This window comes from Equus przewalskii, chromosome 13 (genome assembly GCF_037783145.1).
Source record: "Equus przewalskii isolate Varuska chromosome 13, EquPr2, whole genome shotgun sequence".
Taxonomy (NCBI): Eukaryota; Metazoa; Chordata; class Mammalia; order Perissodactyla; family Equidae; genus Equus; species Equus przewalskii.
The window spans coordinates 4,079,647-4,100,117 of record NC_091843.1 but is presented as its reverse complement, the minus strand read 5'-3'; the positions used below and the strand labels follow the sequence as shown (position 1 = coordinate 4,100,117).

The 20,471-nt window shown below is 42.7% G+C and overlaps 1 protein-coding gene across 13 annotated transcripts in view; it reads left to right on the top strand.

Annotated features, from left to right (window-relative positions):
- Window positions 1-20,471, top strand: part of NSD1 (nuclear receptor binding SET domain protein 1) — a 167,199-nt gene that overhangs the window by 928 nt on the left and 145,800 nt on the right. Inside the window, exons 1-3 of one of the 13 annotated variants that reach the window (XM_070570269.1) lie at window positions 93-442; window positions 2,352-2,465; window positions 3,206-3,292. In XM_070570269.1, coding sequence (XP_070426370.1) covers window positions 2,436-2,465; window positions 3,206-3,292 — 117 coding nt within the window. In that variant the 5' untranslated portion in view covers window positions 93-442; window positions 2,352-2,435. Of the gene's footprint in view, window positions 1-92; window positions 691-826; window positions 1,236-1,297; window positions 1,515-2,351; window positions 3,293-20,471 lie in introns of those variants that run through there. The other 12 variants (XM_070570266.1, XM_070570272.1, XM_070570267.1 and 9 more) reach the window with 12 other exon arrangements.

Sequence of the window (20,471 nt, the reverse complement as noted above, 5' to 3'; positions counted from 1 at the left end):
AGGCCACGGCCGGGCCGGCCGTGCCCGCGCGGGTAACCCGACCCGACCCGGCTCCCTGGAGCCGCTCACCCCGCACGGCCGGGCAGGGGGAGGGAGAGGGATGGGGGGAGGGGGAAGGGAAGGGGTGGTGGGTGAGGGGCCGTGGGGACCGCAGGGCCGAGTCCCCGGCCTGCCTGCGCTGCTCTAGGGCGGCTGCCCGCGGGGCCCGGGACGAGCCAGCCCCCTGCCTCGCGGGCGTCGGGCCTGCGGCAGGAGGGAGCCCTGGGCTGCACAGGCTTGGCTCGGCGAGGCAGACCCGAGCTGCTGCCTCCATTTTGTTTCCTGCTCAGCTTGGTCTGTGGTGGTGGTGGTGTGGGTTTGGGGTGCGGCCGGGCAGGGGGTTCACCTGCGGCCGTGCCTGCTCGGGGCCTGAGGCCTCGAAGACCCCAGCCCAAGCCCCCAGGTGAGCCCCGCGGTAGGAGGGGGACTGCCTTCGCCTCGGGCCGAGCCGAGCGGGCTGAGGGCAGGTGCCCAGTGGATGAGGAGCCTGGGCTGTAACCTAAGATGGAGGCCGGGACTGACGCGGGCCCGAGCGGGGCTGGCGGGGCGGTCGGACAGGCCTCAGCCGGGCCAGGTGCCGCCGGGGTTGGGGCTCGAGACGGGTAGGATGCTGGAACCGTGTGCAGCCCGGGGCCGGCGCAGCGCCCCGAGGTAGGCGAGGGGATCGGAGTGCCACCCACGACGCCCGCAGGCCCGGACACTCCGGGGAGGCGCGCGAGGCCCCTGGGGAGCCCGCCTCAGGCCCCGCCCGGGCAGCCGGGCGGCCCGTAGGCCCGGGCAGCGGTCGGGCGCGCAGGGGGAGGGGAGGGGGCGGCAGCGGCGGCGCCGCTGATTGGGCGGCGCGCTCGCGAGCCCGACTTCACCCGCCCTGAACCCCGAAGAGTGAGGCGAGGGAGCGCGCGCGCCGTGGGGGAAGGGGTGCGCGCGCACTCGGGGCCCCAGCCGCACGCGGGCCGGCGCGAAGCGCTCGGTCGCACGCGCCGCCGCGGGGGCGCGCGCGGTGGGGGTGTGAGGAGGAGGCGGCGGCGGAATAGGCCGGGGCAGGTCGCGCTTGCTGCCTTCTCCCCTGAAGAGAGACGCGGGGGGAGGGGGGTGCGGCGAGCGGCTCCGCTCTCTCCCCACCGCTCCGCTCGCGCCCCAGTGTAATGAGGGTCACCCCCTCCCCCCAGCCGGCCCGGGAGGGGGCGCGGGGCACGGTAACTAGTGCGCTGGGGTGGGCGGCGGGCAGGCGCGAGGAGGAGGGAGGAGGCGACCGGGCGGGGAAGATGGTGGTGGCCGTGAGGTGAGGGGCGCGGGGGAGGGCCGGGCGCGGCGCGGGGTTGGTGGCCGGCGGCGTTGCAGCCGCGGGCCCCCTCCCCCTCCATCACTCCCAGCCGGGCTCAGGCCTAGCCGGCCGGGCCGCCGCGAACTTCCTCCCGGCGCGGCCCGTGCCCCGCCGGCCTCCCGCGCGCACCTCGGCCTCCGCCTCCCCTCAGGTAGCCGGCTGGGGGCGCGGGGCTGGCTGCCCTCCCGCAGCAAACTTTGCTTGCTGCTGAATATTGATGAGTGAGATCGGCTCAGTCAGGAGGTGCTGCCGCGGCTGCGGGAAGGAGCGCGGCCCGGGCAGGCGGCGGCGGCGTCGGCAGCAGCCATGTTTGTCAAGCTGTAGCAGCTGCCCTGACTCGGCCTCGCCGGCTGCCTCCGTTTCTCCCCCTGCCGCGTCCTGGCCTCTGGGCCCCGCAGCCGTGGACCGAGCAGGCCTGCAGTCAGGAAGGCGAGCTTCGGGGTGCAGCCACTTCGGCCTCATTGCCTGCGGCCTGCGCACGGCCGCTGCAAAGGCTCCAGCGCCGGCTGGGCGCAGAGTGCAGCGCTATTGTGACCGCTGCGCCCGAGCGAGCCAGGAAGGAGGGGGGTAACCTTTTTGTGCAGCGTCCGGGAGCCCCCCTCGGACCCTGGACCTCCCGCCCTTGGGGAGATCCGGCCACTGGATCCCCAGCGGGGGAGGGGGAGGACGATTCCTGTTTGAGATTTGGGAATTTCTGCTGCCAAAGAGATTTTAATTTTAGTTCAGCCCAACTGTCCACCAGTCTGCAGTGCAGGAAAAAAGGACGGGCTGTTTCCATGTGGCAAGATCTGCCCAGCTCCGGGAAGACGGAGTTTGCGGAGGCTCACCGAAGCCATTTTTCCATCGTCAGCTGGGGAACTTTTTCCACCCATGGAAGTGCAGCAGAAAGGCATCGAGGCCACTAGGCCTTGGGAAGTGGCTGCCATTTTGAAGATAAGAGTCAAATGGCCTGTTAACTCAAATTAATCGCTGTGTTTCTGGATTCCAGGTTGATGCTGGCCCAGGATGGATCAGACCTGTGAACTACCTAGAAGAAATTGTTTGCTGCCCTTTACCAACCCAGTGAATTTAGATGCCCCTGAAGACAAGGACAGCCCTTTCGGTAATGGTCAATCCAATTTTTCTGAGCCACTTAATGGGTGTACTATGCAGTTATCGACTGCCAGTGGAACATCCCAAAATGCTTATGGACAAGATTCTCCATCTTGTTACATTCCACTGCGGAGACTACAGGATTTGGCCTCCATGATCAATGTAGAGTATTTAAATGGGTCTACTGATGGATCAGAATCCTTTCAAGACCCTGAAAAAAGTGATTCAAGAGCTCAGTCGCCAATTGTTTGCACTTCCTTGAGTCCTGGTGGTCCAACAGCACTTGCTATGAAACAGGAACCCTCTTGTAATAACTCCCCTGAACTCCAGGTAAAAGTAACAAAGACTATCAAGAATGGCTTTCTGCACTTTGAAAATTTTACTTGTGTGGACGATGCAGATGTAGATTCTGAAATGGACCCAGAACAGCCAGTCACAGAGGATGAGAGTATAGAGGAGATCTTTGAGGAAACTCAGACCAATGCCACCTGCAATTATGAGCCTAAATCAGAGAATGGTGTAGACGTGGCCATGGGAAATGAACAAGACAGCACACCAGAGAGTAGACACGGTGCAGTCAAACCGCCATTCTTGCCATTAGCTCCTCAAACTGAAACACAGAAAAATAAGCAAAGAAATGAAGTGGACGGCAGCAATGAAAAAGCAGCCCTTCTCCCAGCCCCCTTTTCACTAGGAGATACAAACGTTACCGTAGAAGAGCAATTAAACTCAATAAATTTATCTTTTCAGGATGATCCAGACTCCAGTACCAGTACATTAGGAAACATGCTAGAATTACCTGGAACTTCATCATCTACTTCACAGGAATTGCCATTTGTAAGCAGTTTTTGGTACAACTTAAATATATACATAAATGTATATATACAGGCAACTTAAAGCAAAACTTTTAACTAATTGGTTTTTGGTTGCTTATCAGTTCACAGTTGAAAGCCTATTCCTATTGATAAGCCTTTGGAGAAATTTACTTTGATTTTTAAATTTATCTCTCTTGTATGAGTTTGATTCTTTTCAGGTTTTCCCAATTAACTCTCCATTAAGGACTGGCTAAGAGTTAAACTTTGAAGGACATTTGATTGAGTTCAGATCTAATTTTTCAAGATAGAGCTATACATTTGTTTAGCTTTTTTTTTAAGTGCACTTTGATTCTCTCATGATACCAGCAAGCCAGTTAATTACCTAGAGTCCTGTTTCCACGTTAAGTCCTGGCTTATGTTTTTAGTTGATGGGGTGACTTGCTGCAGGTTGAAGTGCATTTTGGGCACAAATTGAAAGTAGCTAGGATGAGGAGGGCTTCTTGGGACGTCAGTCAAAATTTAAATTAGGCTGATTTTTCTGAACTGCGTGTTGTGAACGTACCACATCTTATGCTTTAGATAACTGCCATCATCAGAGTAGGCTCTTGAACTTTTTCTAGTTTTTAATTTTGACGTGTTTGTGTGGTATGCGTATGGAAATGGAAAAAAATGTGAGTTGTTACTCAGGAGTGCTGTGTGCCATTGTTAGAGGGTGGTAAATGATGAAGTTCTTTATTTGATCTTAGGCAGAATTGACTGCCTCTAGTTAGTTGACTTCTCTTAGCCTCAGTTTCATCACCTTCAAAATCTGAAACAACTTGATTGTTAAAAGGTTCCTTTCAGCTTTAAATATTTGATTCTGATATTGTTTCCGCCCAGACACATTATCATGGTCTCCTGTAATGTCGCTAAAGAGGATTTTTCCCCTCAACAAGTGCCTCTGAAATACTATGTAAAGATTTAATCAGAAAAAATTTTATGTATGTGGTGATCATTTTGAGTGCATTAAACATTCGCTTTACCATTTAGTCCTGGTAGTCTTCAGAGTTACAGAGTGAGAATGTGGGTGTGTCGCTTTTGTTTCTGTTGATTCATATCTTAAATATGCTTTAGTACGCCTTGGTTTCTTAGCCTGGCAGTTGCAGATTTAAAAAATTTGTTTTGGTGCTTATCTTGAGTCTGTATTGTCCTAGATATTTTTTGGGGTGGATACGCTGTGTTGGGCATCTATTAGCAACTGAGACAAATCTTTTTTTCTTGGGTTCAAATTGAAATTCATTTTACATATATATGGTTTTGCCTTTTATTTACATATAAACCTAGATCTGATGGTGGTGATAAATGTTTCTCTAGAAGCATGCAAATGGAAATATAAACCTGTCTAGTTCTCATCAACGGATGTCAATGGAGTATTGGTTCTGTTAAAAACAGTTGAAAATATTGGAGCCTATAGACAGTATGTTATGCATCTAAAATGGGAGTTAGCAAACTTGTATAAACGTAGAAATTTTTTTTTCAGGTAGAAAATCTAAATTGCTCAAAGACTTTATGGGCTTGAAGAAGCAAGTGTCTTTGATATATCCTTTTAGGCCTTTGGTTCAAGGTTGTGGTTAAAATCTATTGCTTTGATTTTCACCTTTGATATTTTTTGACTGAGGATTTTAAAAAGTGAAGTCAATCTCAGAATGCAAATTTAGCTGAACAATATAGCTCGGGAAAGGTGTAATTAAACATAATTCTATATAGCCACACACTATTGACATATTCAGACTATTGTCAGTTGATTCACTGATGCAGCAGGTATAGAGCACTTACTCTCTATTAGATCCTATGCCCAGGGCTGGAAATTTTAGAAAATCCTTGGCAAATGCTATTTGTCTTATTCTGTCTGTCAAATCGCGATAGAATAAGATTCTCTTGGCGAGAGTCACAGTAGTTATTAGGGTTGTAAACTCCCTAGACACATAATTCAAGATCATATTGTCTGTTGTTGGTGTATCTAGCTGTATAAGCAGACTATTTGCCTCCTGTCGTGAATGAGCAGCCTCTTCAGTTCACCCTTGCGTTCTTCAGTTGTTTTCTCTGCACTCAGTGATGTGAAGTGATTGTCATTATAGTTAGTAATCCTGACCTCGTGCTTTTATATTTAATTCTGTTGGTACTTTCTAATTCCTGACAGCGTACATAGATAGTGCTTTGTACATGGTATGTGCTTGATGAAATCTTGAAGGAAGGTTGGTTCCCAGAGCTCCAAGTTTAACTGTGAGGCCATAACATACAGTTTAGTAAGTGCTTTGGTATGTATGGTCTCGTTGGGTCTTCATAGCTTTGTTGTAAAAAGAGATGTCATAGAAGACGTAGGTCAACTGTCAAGGCACTTGAGATTTTTGGAGACATTTCTGAAACCCTTGAAATCATAGAATTATCTGAGTACTCTTGATTTTCTTCAGTAACTTCTGAAGGTCTCTGACACTCTTGCCTGGGCCTGAAGTAACTCCTGGTTTCTTACTAGGCTGATTTGCAGCAGTTGTTTGTTTTCTACTCTTCCTAACTTAGATATTTTATGGAGAATTTATACAGTATTCGTGAATTTGGGGATCCACAAAGTTCTTAGGATGTAGCCAGCTGCAGGATGGTCTGATGTACATATTAGACTGGTGATCCTCTTTATCAGAAGAAGATGACCACTAAAAATGAATCCACTTAAAATGTGGACTAAAATTTCATAAGTAAATAGGGAGCAAAAGGCTTATTTAGGATTTTATATTGAAAGGTAAAATTAAGCATTATGAAAATAAGTTTTTTAAACCTTTATCAAAATTTTGGTTGTGATGGCAACTATTTGTTACAATAAGGCAAGAATCAAATAGATTTTTAAAAATTTTGCATGCTAAAATTGTGCAATAGGGAGATGACGTACTTTATTTTGCTTCACTTTCTCATCATGTCAAAAGGTGGATAAATTTTTGTAAAAATGTTTAAGGTCTTAATTAGTTTTAGTAAGGTTCTCTTTAAAAATGTCAATTATAGAAAATTTCAAGCATATACCAAAGAGGAGAGAATAGTAGAAATCCCCATGTACTCCTTACCTAGCTTCAAGAATTACTGATATTTTGCCAATCTTGTTTTATCTGTCCTCTCTCCGTTATGTCATTCACTAACATTTCTTAATCCTTTGCTGTTCATCATATCACACTTTGAAGCTCCTGTCCTGTTCTTGTTATTCTTGTCCATTGTCACTTGTTTACTGGTTGAGCTAGATCATCTTTTCCTTGCCGGTAATTAGAGTGGTACTTCTTTATTATTTACATTGACTTAAAGAACCACGGGGGGACAGCCCCATGGCCGAGTGGTTAAGTTCACGCACTCCGCTTTGGCGGCCCAGGGTTTTGCCGCTTTGTATCTTGGGCGCGGACATGGCGCCACTCATCAGGCCATGCTGAGGCGGCATCCTACGTGTCACAACTAGAAGGACCCACAACTGGGGGGATTTGGGGAGAAAAAGCAATAATAATAAAAAACAGTATCTTTTTGCCAGATTTGTTTGCAGTTTTACCTTGTAGTTGTAATACTAGTTAGTGCTTCATTAGCTGGAGCTAGGCACTATATTGTCTGTGGGATGGATGTTTGAATAGAGACTACTTTTTACATTTAAAAATAGGTGTTTTGGCATTATAACAGTATATGTCCCCTACCCCTGTACAATCTTGAGGATTCAGAAAATACTCACAAACAACCCCCTTGTATTAAGTTCTGTGCTGTGGATATTTAACTGGTTAAGGAGTTGAGTGGAGAGATGAATGAAACCGTCAAGGCTTCAAGGAAGAAGTAGGACTTGAATTGGCCTTGGCTGAGTTTGGTTTGGTTTGGTTAGGTTTAGAAGACTACTTTGGATGTGGAGAATTAATTGAACATAGTATTTTCAGAAGGTGCTTGTGGGGGATTGGTTGGGTAGGATGGGTGTAGTCAGGTAATAGGGCCTAGAAATCCAGACTGGCATTTGGTATTGATGTGATAGGAATTGGGAACCAGCGAGGAATTTTACCTGAGAAGTGATAGGAAATCTGTGTTTGGAAAAGTTTGGTTGAGGGAGAGTAGAGGCGATGTTAGGAAGTAGGAGTCTGTTGCAGTAGTAATTAAAACTTAGACTTCAGCAGAGTCACTAGTAGAAAGAATGGGGGTAAATCCAAAAGATTTCGGAGGAGAGAAATTGACAGCCCTTTTGGAGTTGCCTGGATTTGAGGGATGAAGGCAAGAGATGAGTGCAGATGATGTCCAAGACTTGTTATGTTGGTGCTTGAGACAGGAATGATTCTTTAGGGGTTCTCTCCTCATCATCCTAGCAATTCTCTACTCTCTCTTTTCCTCTTTGAGAAGAAAATTGATCCTATTTCCACACCTTTTAGGTTCAGCAGAACCTAAATCTATCCAATTCCCTCCTTGCTGGAAGACCTTGTTTTTATTCATTACTCTTTCTTCTTTCCCTCTGGGGTCTTTATTCTCTACCTCTCCACTGCATCACTTTTTCTGCCTGAAAACAGGATGACGTCTTCCTATCCTAAAGGAATCTTCCTCTATCCTGTAACCCCTCCAGTTATCTTTTCCCTTTACTGGTGAATTTCTTGAAAGAGTTGTCTACTCTGTTTGTCGCTCCTTAAAGTTCTGTGGATTGGCTTCTGTATTCACCATTGCACAGAAACTATTCTTTCGTAAGTCACAAATGACACCTCCATACTTATCCTACTAGATTTGCAGCATTTTGATCATCACTCTTTTTTTTTTTTTTCTTTAAGATTTCTTTTTTCTCCCCAAAGCCCCCTGGTACATAGTTGTATGTTTTTAGTTGTGAGTCCTTCTAGTTGTGGCATGTGGGATGCCGCCTCAGCATGGCTCGACAAGCAGTGCCATGTCTGCTCTGCGCTCAGGATCCAAACCAGAGAAACCCTGGGCTGCCGAAGCGGAGCGCGCAAACTTAACCGTTCCGCCACGAGGCCAGCCCCTGATCACCACTCTTTTAAACAGTCCTTTTTTCCCAGCTTGCTCTTTTCCTCATTCCTTCATTCTCTATAGTCTTACCACTTTCATTGACTCACTTTAGTGCTACTCTGCTGTGTGAAAACTGTCTTGACCTGAGTTCTGAGCTTCAGACTAAGAAATTTAATCACCAACCAAGCTTCTCTTCTGTCTGCATCGTATTCATTTTTTTTTTTAAGATTTTATTTTTTTCCTTTTTCTTCCCAAGGCCCCCCAGTACATAGTTGTATATTCTTCGTTGTGAGTCCTTCTAGTTGTGGCATATGAGACACTGCCTCAGCGTGGTTTGATGAGCAGTGCCATGTCCGCGCCCAGGATTTGAGCCAACGAAACAGTGGGCCGCCTGCAGCAGAACGTGTGAACTTAACCACTCGGCCATGGGGCCAGCCCCCATATTCACTTTTTTAAAAAAAAGATTGGCAGCTGAGCTGATATCTGTTGCCAGTTTTTTTTTTTTTCTTCTCCTCCCCGAAGCCCCCCAGTACATAGTTGTATATTCTAGTTGTAGGGCCTTCTGCCTCTGCTATGCGGGATGCTGCCTTAGCATGGCCTGATGAGTGGTACTAGGTCCGCTCCCTGGATCCGAACTGGTGAAACCCTGGGCCGCCGAAGTGGAGCACACGAACTTAAACCACTCAGCCACAGGCCGGCCTCTCATATTCACTTTGGAACCTGTCTCTTTTATTGCCAAACATGAGTTTTCTTCTATGTTAATGATGGCATGTTCATCTCAAGGCTGGAAACCTTGGAGTCACTTACTCATTTATATGAGCAAAACATATCTGAGTGCCTCCTCTGTGTCAGACATTGCTAGTATTAAAAAAGGAAAGACATAGTCTATGTTTTTAAGGGACTTTACTGTGTGGGGGAGACAAGTGTAAATAATGACCGTGTAGAATACTAAGTGGTCTGGTACACATGTAGTGCTATGGGAGCATGGAGGAAGGCGTGCTTGGACTGATCAAGAAGAACTTCACAGAGGGCTTATATATAATTTGAGCAGAGACATGCCAGTAAATAAGAAGGAATAGCATATGCAAGTGGCAAGAAATTCTTTGATAGGAATCTGGGAGGAATGGGGTTGTCAGGAAATAAAGGATAAAGTTGGGCCTTATATGCCATCCTGTAGAGTTGAATTTTATCCTATTTCTAAATTATACAAATTCCTCCAGTCTTTTTCATTTCTTCATTCCTATTTTACTAGGAGATGTTTATCACTGGTCTTCATAAAGTTTTTTTCTCCAGTCTGTCTTACACAAAATTACCTCTGACCTCCAAAATGAGAACTGCTGGGTCTCTGGTTAAAGCTTTACCTTCTGTGCCTCCATCCTCTCCCCATTTGCCTGACAAATAAAGCCCAAATTCAGTGTCCTCTTTGATAGGAGCCCATCCTGACCTTTCAAATCTCATGCTATACCTAGGGCACCCTGGGTTCAGCCAAACAGAACTGTTAGTGGTGCCTTGCTCCATACTCCTGGCTCATGCCTTTATCTCCCTGGTCTGATTCATCTTTGCATCTTAACAGTGTGTAGCGTGGTACTTTCTTTGTAGTAGACGCTTATATTTTTATTTGAGTGAAAGAATGAATGGTGCTGTTACAAAGATATAAGTTGGGGAGAGGAGTACATTTTTAGTAGGGAGGTGATGAGTGAGCTTTCAACCTCAATGTATCAAGTTTCAAAACTTAAGAGGTTTTTTTTGATTTCATCTCCTCATGTACTCAATTTCTTAGGCCTTCAAATTTGAGCTCCCTGATATCTCAAGCTTTCTTTTTTCTTTCCATTCTCACTTTCAGTCTCTCACTCTCTCTCTCTCTCTGTTTTTTTTTTGCTGAGGAAGATTAGTCCTGAGCTAACATTTGTGCCAGTCTTCCTCTATTTTATATATGAGTTGCTGCGACATCATGGCCACTGATGAGTGGTGTATGTCTGCACCTGGGAACTAAACTTGGGCTGCTGGAGTAGAGTGCACCAAACTTAACCACTACGCCACAGGGCTGGCCCCTCACTCTCGATCTCTTAATTAAGGATGTTAAATCATAATGGTTTTAAGTTGGGCAGATTTCTTGTGTATGTACTGTGCTGTTTATTTGGAGAAGTCTCTTTAATTTCTGAGGCCCAGTTCCTCGTCTCTAAATTGGGGCTAATATCTTCCTTGCAGGGTTGTTTGATAGGATGCAACCAGATAGTTTATAAGAAGCAGCCAGCACAGTGCTAGTTCTGAAGTAGGTGCTCAGTAAGCGATACCTGTTATTATAGTATGCCAAGAGCCAGACGCACCTTTGAAAGAGTTGTGAATTTTGAGAAGGATGTTTGCATTTTTGCTTTTTTCTCTGCTCTTCCAAACTCTTTTTGCTTAATTGGTAAGATAAGGACGTTAACTATTTCTATTTTTGTTTAATAATCAGGGGAATTTGATCCATTTTTTTGTTTGGTGATCAGGAGAATTTAACTTGTGCAGTAGAATCAGTATCTTTCTGTATCCCAACTGTCAAGTGGTATAACTTTATTACATTGTTGCTTTTTTGCTGGTTGTCCTTTGTCATGGCTATAAATGTTTCATTTCCACCCCTTGATTTTCAGAGGAGCCTATTGAAAGGAGACCACACCTCTTTTCTTGTGGTGGGTTTGATTTTTATTGAATAGTTGTTTCTGAAACTTTTTTAATGATCTCAAATGTAGCCTTTTGAAGAAATTGCAGTGACTCTTTATAGATAGAAAAGTAATAAATATTCACGGTAAGAAAAAAAAGTCATTTAAAAATGGAACGTAAAAATCTCTTGACTTCTGTCTCCTTCATATAGTCCCGCATTTTCGCTCTTAATATTCTTTTTTTTTTTTTTAAAGATTTTATCTTTTTCCTTTTTCTCCCCAAAGCCCCCTGGTGCATAGTTGTATATTCTTCGTTGTGGGTCCTTCTAGTTGTTGGCATGTGGGACGCTGCCTCAGCATGGTTTGATGAGCAGTACCATGTCCGCGCCCAGGATTCGAACCAACGAAACACTGGGCCGCCTGCAGCGGAGCACGCGAACTTAGCCACTCAGCCACAGGGCCAGCCCCTCACTCTTAATATTCTATTGGAATTTTCTTAATAATCGATTACAATATTCTAATATTCCATTCGAATTTCCTTTTTTTAATCTTTTGGTAACACAGGTGGCCTGATATATGTATTATTGAATACCTTGGTTAATATTTAAGGGCATGTTTTCATATGAGCATGTAGATAGATCTCTGTTCTTTTTTTTCTTTTTAAAGATTTTATTTTTCCTTTTTCTCCCCAAAGCCCCCCAGTACATAGTTGTGCATTTTTAGTTGTGAGTCCTTCTAGTTGTGGCATGTGGGATGCCTCCTCAGTGTGGCCTGATGAGCGGTGCCATGTCTGTGCCCAGGATTTGAACTCGTGAAACCCTGGGCCCCGAAGCAGAGTGCGCGAACTTAACCACTTGGCCATGGGGCCGGCCCCTCTGTTCTTTTTTTTCCCCCTCTCTTCTTCTCCCCAGTACATACTTGTATATTCTAGTTGTAGGTCCTTCTGGCTCTGCTATGTGGGATGCTGCCTCAGCATAGCTTGATCAGCAGTGCTAGGTCCACGCCTAGGATCCAAACCGGCAAAACCCTGGGCCTCTGAAGTGGAGCGTGTGAACTTAACCTCTCAGCCACGGGGCTGGCTCTTCTTTTTTTCATTACCGAAATTTTTATTGAGATAATTATAGATTGACATGCAGTTGTAAGAAATAATGCAGAGAGATCCTTATGCAGTTTGTCTGATTTTGCAGTGATAACGTTTTGCAAACACATCTAATACCACAGCCAGGATGTTGACGTTGATATAATCCATCAAGCTTATTCAGTTGTTGTTTTTTGTATTTTTTTTTTTTTAAAGAAAATTCTGTGTTTCTATAAGGACATTTTCCAGGCATCCCCAGTTTTACTTGTACTTGTTTGTGTGTGTATATTAAGTTCCCTACCTTTTTATCACCTGTGTAGGTTTCTACATGTACCACCACAGTCAAGATACTGAACAGTTTCAACACCACCAGGTCTCTCCTGTGGCCCTTTTATACCACACCCATCTCCTTCCTGGCAGCTCCTCTTCCAACCTTTGCCAACCACTAATCTGTCCTTTGTTTTTAAAATTTTGTCATTTCAAAAATGTCTGTAAATGGAATCATACAGTATGTAGCCTTTTGGGATTGGACTTTTTTTCACTTAGTATAATTCCCTGGAGTTTATCTAAGTTATTGAATATATCAGTATTTTATTCCTTTTTATTACTAAGTAGTATTCCATGGTATGTATACACCACAGTTTGTTTAAGCATTCACCTGTTGAAAGATATCTGGGCTTATTCTAGCTTTTGCTTGTTAGAAGTAAAAGTGCTGTGAACATTCGTGTACAGGTTTTGTATGAACATACGTTTTCATTTCTCTGGGACAAATGCCCAAGAGTACAATTGCTGAATCATATGGTAATGGCATATTTACTTTTATAAGAAACTGCCAAGCTGATTTCCAGAGTGACTGAACTATTTACATTCTTACCAGTACTGTACGAGTGATCTAGTTTCTTTGCATCCCTGCCATCATTGGGTGGTGCCACTATTTTTATTTAGCCATTTTGATAGTTATATAATGATATCTCATTATGGTTTTAATTTGCATTTCCCTGATAGCTAATGATGTTGAACATCTTTTCATGTGCTTATTTGCCATCTGTACCTCCTCGTTGGTGAAATGTATTCATGTTTTTTGCTCATTTTCTGATTGGATTGTTTGTTTTTATTGTTGAGTTTTTTTACATATTTTAGACAATCTACATTTTTTATAATGGCTATATACAAACCATAATTTTTAAATATTGCTTCCACCTTCAGATAATTTATTAGAGAACTAATAAAATCATACATGCTTGCAGTTTCCCTTTATAAATTGGAACAGATTTTAGTTCTGTTGCTGTTATTAGGTAAAATTACTTTATTAAGGCTTCTGAAGTTCTTTTTATATCTCCAATGACCTTATATAAAATACCATAATACTCTGTTAAAGATTACTGGAAGGATAAAATCCACTTTGGAGGGTGAACAATTATATTTCTACATAAGATTAAATTAAAAATAATTACTGGTTATATGATATCCCCTTATATACCAGGAAGAGTCTGAAGGTAGTCCTCCTTTGTAAATTATGAGCGTATATTCCCCTTGTCATCTCTGATTTCTCTTGATGCTGTAATTGGAGCTGTTGGAGATCCCTGGTGAAAGCAGGGAATATGCAAGTTATATCTGAATCCAGTAAAAAATAACAGACATGAATGCCATGCTGTCATTGGAATTTTACATCCACAGGCATTTCTTTAACATTGCGGGTTTGATTGACAATGTATTGAATCTGTTTTTTTAATTAGTGTGTCAAGAAACAGCACTTACACCATGCTGTGATCTGTAAAGAATTACAGAGCAGTTGTTGAGAGCTAATACACTTAAAGTGCTTTTTTAACGTAGTAGAGCTTTGGTGCAGAAGTATTACAGTGCGGGTAGTTAAGCCACTGAAGTTAGTTCTTTGGTGGAGTAGATATTAGAGTTGTAAGTAAAGTCTTGATTGGTCTTATTAATTTCATAGTAATGTCTGTGGAATTTTCCTAAGGATAAACTGCTAATAGTGGAAATATCAGGGCAGTAGGTTAAATTTTTTCTCTCTCTTGACATACCTTCTTCTGTATGGCTTTCCAAAAGGATTGTACCATTTTCACAGTTCTAAATAGCGTATGAGTCTAGCATTTGCCTCACTTTGATAGCAAAGCCAACTTTGATAGCATTGCTGTTCTAAGTTTTTTCTTAATTAAATGGGTGCATAATACTACGACAAGACTGATTTAATTAATATAACTTTATTGTTGAAAATGATTTCTATTTGTTTGCTGTTTGTATTTTTCCTATGACCTTTGTGTTTTTATCCTTTTGGATTTTATCTTTTTGGATTTTAATGTTTTATAGCTGTTACACTTTTGTCTTACTGGATATAAATATGTCTTCTCAATCTGTTTTTCATTTTAGTTAATGATTTTCTGCAGCTTTCCACCCAGAGTTTCAATTTTTATACAGCCAGATCTGTGTTTTACAGATTTCTTTTATCGATTCAAAGCTTATTGTGTTTCTGTATATTTAATAAACCAACTTTACAGACTGGTAAAAATTTGAAGAAATCATGTCTGCTACAGTCCTATTGATTTACTATCCAGCACTTTGCTGATGATAATTTTTATAGGTTTTTAATACCCTTTTTGAAAACAAATTCTTAAGAGTTGTGGAAGGAATGTTTCCGGCTGTATTAGTTATCTGTTGTGCCTAACAAATTATCCTCAAAGCAGCCTAGAACAATAAACATTTATCTCACATAGGGTTAGGAGTCAGGGAGTGGCTTAGCTGGGTGGTTCTGGCTCAGAGTCTCTTGTGATATTGCAAGCAAGATGTCAGCTGGGGCTCTAGTCATCTGAAGGCTGTAAGATCCCTGTTCAGGATGGCTCACTCATGGCTGCTGGCTGTGTGTAGGAGGCCTCATTCGTTGCCACATGAGCCTTTCCATGGGGTTGCTCACACTATGTAGCTGTCTTCCCCCTGAATGAGTGATTCAAGAGAGAAGGAGAAACCAAGCAGGAAGATCCAAGGGCATACAATGCGGGAGGGGAATACACAAGGGCATGAATAGCGTGAGGTGGGGATCACTGGGGGCCATCTCTGGGGCTGGTTACCACACCCACCCAACAAGATATGAATAGTTTTAATTAAAGGAGAAAGCCTAAGTGTACAAAATAGATAGTGATTAACCACTTTTTACTTTTAAGCTGAGCTAATGGACCTTGTTTTTTCAAATTGAATTTTTGAATAGGTATATGATTGAATAGGTACATGATATATAGAAAGGTAAGTAGTGAAGGACCCTTACACCTTCAATTCCTGTGGCCCCTCCCACCTTTTTTTATGACAAAGGTAGCATATTGTGCACACTTAATCTTGCTTTTCATGTAATATGTTGTCGAAATCTTTCCATTTTAAAACAGTTTTCTCATTCTTTTTTATACCTGTATAGTATTCTATTGTATGAATGTATGGACATTTTCAATTCAAATAACTCTTTTGCTGAAAGTGAACATCCATACACATAAGCAATTTTGAATGTATGCAAATACATCTGTAGGATAATTCTCTAAAACTGGAATTGTGGGTCAACATTAAATACATTTATAATTTTGAAAGATTTTGCCAAATTCCCCATTAAAAGAGTATATATATTTACACTCCCAACCAGCGATATAGGACTGTGCCTGTTTCAGTGGGGATTCTTTATTCAGCTTTTTAAAAATTAAAAAAAAGGCAATTTTTTTATTTTAAAAATCTTTTTGAGGAAGATTAGCCCTGAGCTAACATCTGCCACAAATCCTCCTCTTTTTTTGCTGAGGAAGACTGGCCCTGAGCTAACATCTGTGCCCATCTTGCTCCACTTTATATGTGGGATGCCTGTCACAGCATGGCTTGCCAAGCAGTGCGTAGGTCTGCACCCAGGATCTGAACCGGTGAACCTTGGGCCGTGGAAGCGGAATGTGCAAACTTAACCGCTGTGCCACTGGGCTGGCCTCATCTTCAGTTTTTTTATATGTGGGTCGCTGCCACAGCATGGCTGACGAGTGGTGTAGATCTGTGCCTGGGATCTGAACCTGCGAACCTGGACCACCAAAGTGGAAGGTGCTGAACTTAACCACTACCCCTCAAGGCTGGCCCCTAGTTTTTACTTATTTATTATTTTATTTTATTTTTTTGTGTGAGGAAGATTGGCCCTGGGCTAACTTCTGTTGCCAGTCTTCCTCTTTTTTTTGCTCGAGGAAGATTGTGGCTCAGCTAACATTCATGTCAGTCTGCCACCACAGCATGGCTTGTTGAGCAGTGCTAGTTCCATGTCTGGGATCCAAACCTGAGAACCTGGGCCACTGCAGCAGAGTGCACGAACTTAACCACTGCGCCACCAGGCTGGCTCCATAGTTTTTAATTTTAATTGTGATAAAATAGACATAACATAAAATTTACCATCCTAACCATTTTTAAGTGTGCATTTCAGTGGTGTTAAGTAACAGATTTCTCCTGCTATCTGAAAGTAGAACATTCCTGTGAAACCTTTTTTAAGCTGAAATGGTGTAAAGCAAAGAAGCAATTACCATTTAATTTATGTGGGAACGTTTTTTGTGTTCTTGGACCCAAAGAATAACCTACCAAACCATACCAAATAACACATAAAACCTAAAATAACACTAACATAGTAAAAGCAGGAGTGATATGATAAATAGACAGCCTATATAAAGTAGAAATAATGTATAGTAGTCTCCCCCTTATCTACGGAGGGATACGTTCTAAGACCCTGAAACCAAGGATAGTCCAGCACCTTATATGTGCTATGTTTTTTCCTATATGTACATGTGATAGAGTTTAATGTATAAATTAGGCACTCTAAGAGATTAATAACAATAACTAATAATAAAATAGAACAATTACAACAATATCCTGTAATAAAAGTTACCGTAAATCTTAGTCACCCCAGTGTAGGAGTTTTTTTCTTTCCTTATTAAGTCAAGAACTTTCACCTTTTTACTTGAAGCACTTGCTGGCTTCTCTTTGGTATATTCAAATTGCCAGTGTTACTGCTCTTGTGCTTTGGGGCCTTTATTAAGTAAAATAAGGGTTACTTGAACACAAGCACTGTGTTACCATGACAGTTGAGAGGGCAACGAAGTGACTAACGAGTGAGTAGCACATACATCGTGGATAAGCTGGACCAAAGGATGAGTCACGTCCCAGGCAGGACAGAGAGGGATGGCGGGAGATTTCATCATACTGTTCAGAGTGGCATGTAATTTAAACTTATGAATTGTCTATTTCTGGAATTTTCCACTCAATATTTCAAGTTGACCAAGGATAACTGAAACTGTGGAAGGTGAAATGGTGTATGGGGGGACCACTATATGTATGGTACAGTTTCACTTAGTGGAATTGGGAGGATAGGGAGCACACTGGAAGTCTGAGAGGTGCTGATGGTGATGATGGTGTGTGGGCTGAGTCATCGGAGGTTGGGGTGGTGGGAGGTCCAGGAGACTGGCATGTAGGAGTGAGGAAGAGGGTCCTGTGTTAACATCTCATCCTCGCCTGAATGCATCAGGACTAGCAGGTCAGCCTGTCTCGATGTTGAACATCAAGATTTCTGGTCTGCTGTGGCCGATGTGGGAGGCATGAAATGTGACAGTATGCTTGACTGCTTAGCCTATCTATAGCAGCTCTCTGCAAAACAGATGCCAAATGCTATTTTCAAGTTTCGCCTTTTCTTGTAAAAGTGAAAAATCTTTAGATTTCTTGGTTAGTGAAAACAAGTACTGATGTAGGTCTTTCATAAAAGCAACGTGGCGTAAAACAAACTTTCGGAGAACAGGGGAAACCTCTATTGACATTTTTCTGCAACCATTCTCCAGAACTCTTTCCATCTTGGAAAACTGAAATTCTGTACCCATTAACTTCCTGCTTCCCCGACCTCCCGGCCGCTGGCAATCACCATTCTGTTTTCTGTCTCTGAATTTGCCTGCTCTAGATATCTCATGTAAATGGAATCATACAATATTTATCTTTTTGTGACTGGCATATTTTACTTAGTGTAATGTCCTCAAAGTTCACTCATGTTGTAGCATGTGTCAGAGTTTTCTTCCTTTTTAAAGATATTCTGTTGTATGTATATACCACATTTTCTTTATCCATTTATCAGTTAGTGGACACCTTTTGGCTGTTGTTAATAATGCTGGTATGAACATGGGTGTACAAATAGCTCTTTGAGATTCAAGAGGGATTCCTTTTTTTTCTTTTGAGGAAGGTTAGCCCTGGACTAACATCTGCTGCCAGTCGTCCTATTTTTGCTGAGGAAGATTGGCCCTGAGCTAACATTCGTGCTCATCTTCCTCTACTTTATATGTGGGATGCCTGCCACAGCATGGCTTGCTAAGCGGTGCCATGTCTGTGCCCGGCGTCTGAACTGGCGAACCCCGGGCCGCTGAGAAGCGTAACGTACTTGTTTAACTGCTGCGCCACCGGGCCAGCCCTGACTTATTTTCTTAACATAATACCCTCAAGGTCCATCCATGTTGTTGTGAATGGGACAATTTTGTCTTTTTTTATGGCTGAGTAGTATTCCATTGTGTGTGTGTGTGTGTCTATCTATCTACTATCTATCTATCTATCTTTATCTGTTACTAGTCACTGGGTGCTTGGGTTGCTTCCACATTTTGACTACTGTGAATAATGCTACAATGAACATAGGGGTGTGTAAGTCTCTTTGAATTGTTGATTTCAAGTTTTTTGGATAAATACCCAGTAGAAGGATAGATGGGTTTGTGGTATTTCTATTTTTAATTTTTTGAGAAATCTCCATACTGTTTTCCATAGTGGCTGCAGCAGTTGGCATTCCCACCAGCAGTGTATGAGGGTTGCCTTTTCTTCACATCCTCTCCAACATTTGTTATTTTTTTGTCTTGGTGATTATAGCCATTCTAACGGGTATAAGGTGATATATTAGTGTAGTTTTGATTTGCATTTCCCTGATGATGAGTGATGTTGAACATGTTTTCATGTGCCTGTTGGCCATCTGTAGATCTTCTTTGGAAAAATGTCTCTTCATATCTTCTGCCCATTTGTTGATTGGGTTGTTTTTGTTGTTGTTGTTGAGTTTTGTGAGTTCTTTATATATTTTGGGGATTATCCACTTGTCAGATATATGATTTGCAGATATTTTCTCCCAGCTAGTGGGTTGTCTTTTCCTTTTGATCCTGGTTTCCTTTGCCTTGCAGAAGCTCTTTAGTCTGATGAAGTCCCACTTGTTTATTTTTTCTTTTCTTTCCTTTTTCTGAGTAGATATGATATTCAAAAAGATCCTTCTTAGACCCATGTCAAAAAGTACTGCCTATGTTTTCTTCTAGAAGTTTTATGGTTTCAGGTCTTCCCTTCAAGTCTGATCTATTTTGAGTTAATTTTAGTGTATGGCAAAAGATAATGGTCTATTCTCATTCTTCTGTATGTTGCTGTCCAGTTGTCCCAACATCATTTATTGAAGACTTTTCCCTTCTCCATTATTTGTTCTTAGCTCCTTTGTCAAAGATTAGCTGTCCATAGATGTGTGGTTTTATTTCTGGGCTTTCGGTTCTTTTCCATTGATCTGTGTGTCTGTTTTAGTACCAGTACCATGCTGTTTTGATTACTGTAGCTTTGTAGTGTGGTGTTTTTCTTCTTTTGGTCAGGAAGATTGGCCTTGAGCTAACACCTGTGCCAGTCTTCCTCTTTTTGCTTGAGGAAGATTGTCACTGAGCTAACATCTGTGCCAGTCTTCTGCTCCTTTATGTGGGATGCTGCCACAGCATGGCTTGATGAACAGTGGTAGGTCTGCTCCCAAGAGCCAAACCTGAGAACCCCTGACCAATGAAGTGGACCGTGGCATGAACTTAACCACTATGCCACTGGGCTGGCCCCTTGTCATATATTTTGAAGTCAGGGAGTGTGATGCCTCCAGATTTGTTCATTTTTCTCAGGGCGGCTTTAGTTGTTTGGGATCTTTTGTTGCCCCATAGGAAGTTTAGAATTCTTTGTTCTATTTCTGTGAAGAATGTCATTGGGATTGCGTTGAATCTGTAGATTACTTTAGGTAGTATAGACACTTTAACTATATTTATTTTCCCATCCATGTGCGTGGAAAATCTTTCCATTTCTTTATGTTGTCATCGATTTCTTTCAGTAATATCTTACAGTTTTCCTTGTATAGGTCTTTCACCTCCTTGGTTAAATTTATTCCTAGATATTTTATTCTTTTTGTTGCGATTGTAAATAGTACTATGTTGTTGAGTTCTCTTTCTATTAGTTCATTATTAGAGTATAGAAATGCCACTGATTTTTTAAGTTGATTTTGTATCCTGCAAATTTGCTGTAGTTGTTGATTATTTCTAATAGTTTTCTGATGGATTCTTTAGGGTTTTCTATATATAAAACCATGTCTTCTACAAACAACGAGAGTTTCAGTTCTTCATTGCCCATTTGAATTCCTTTCGTTTCTTTTCCTTGCCTAATTGTTCTGGCCAAAACCTCCAGTACAACGT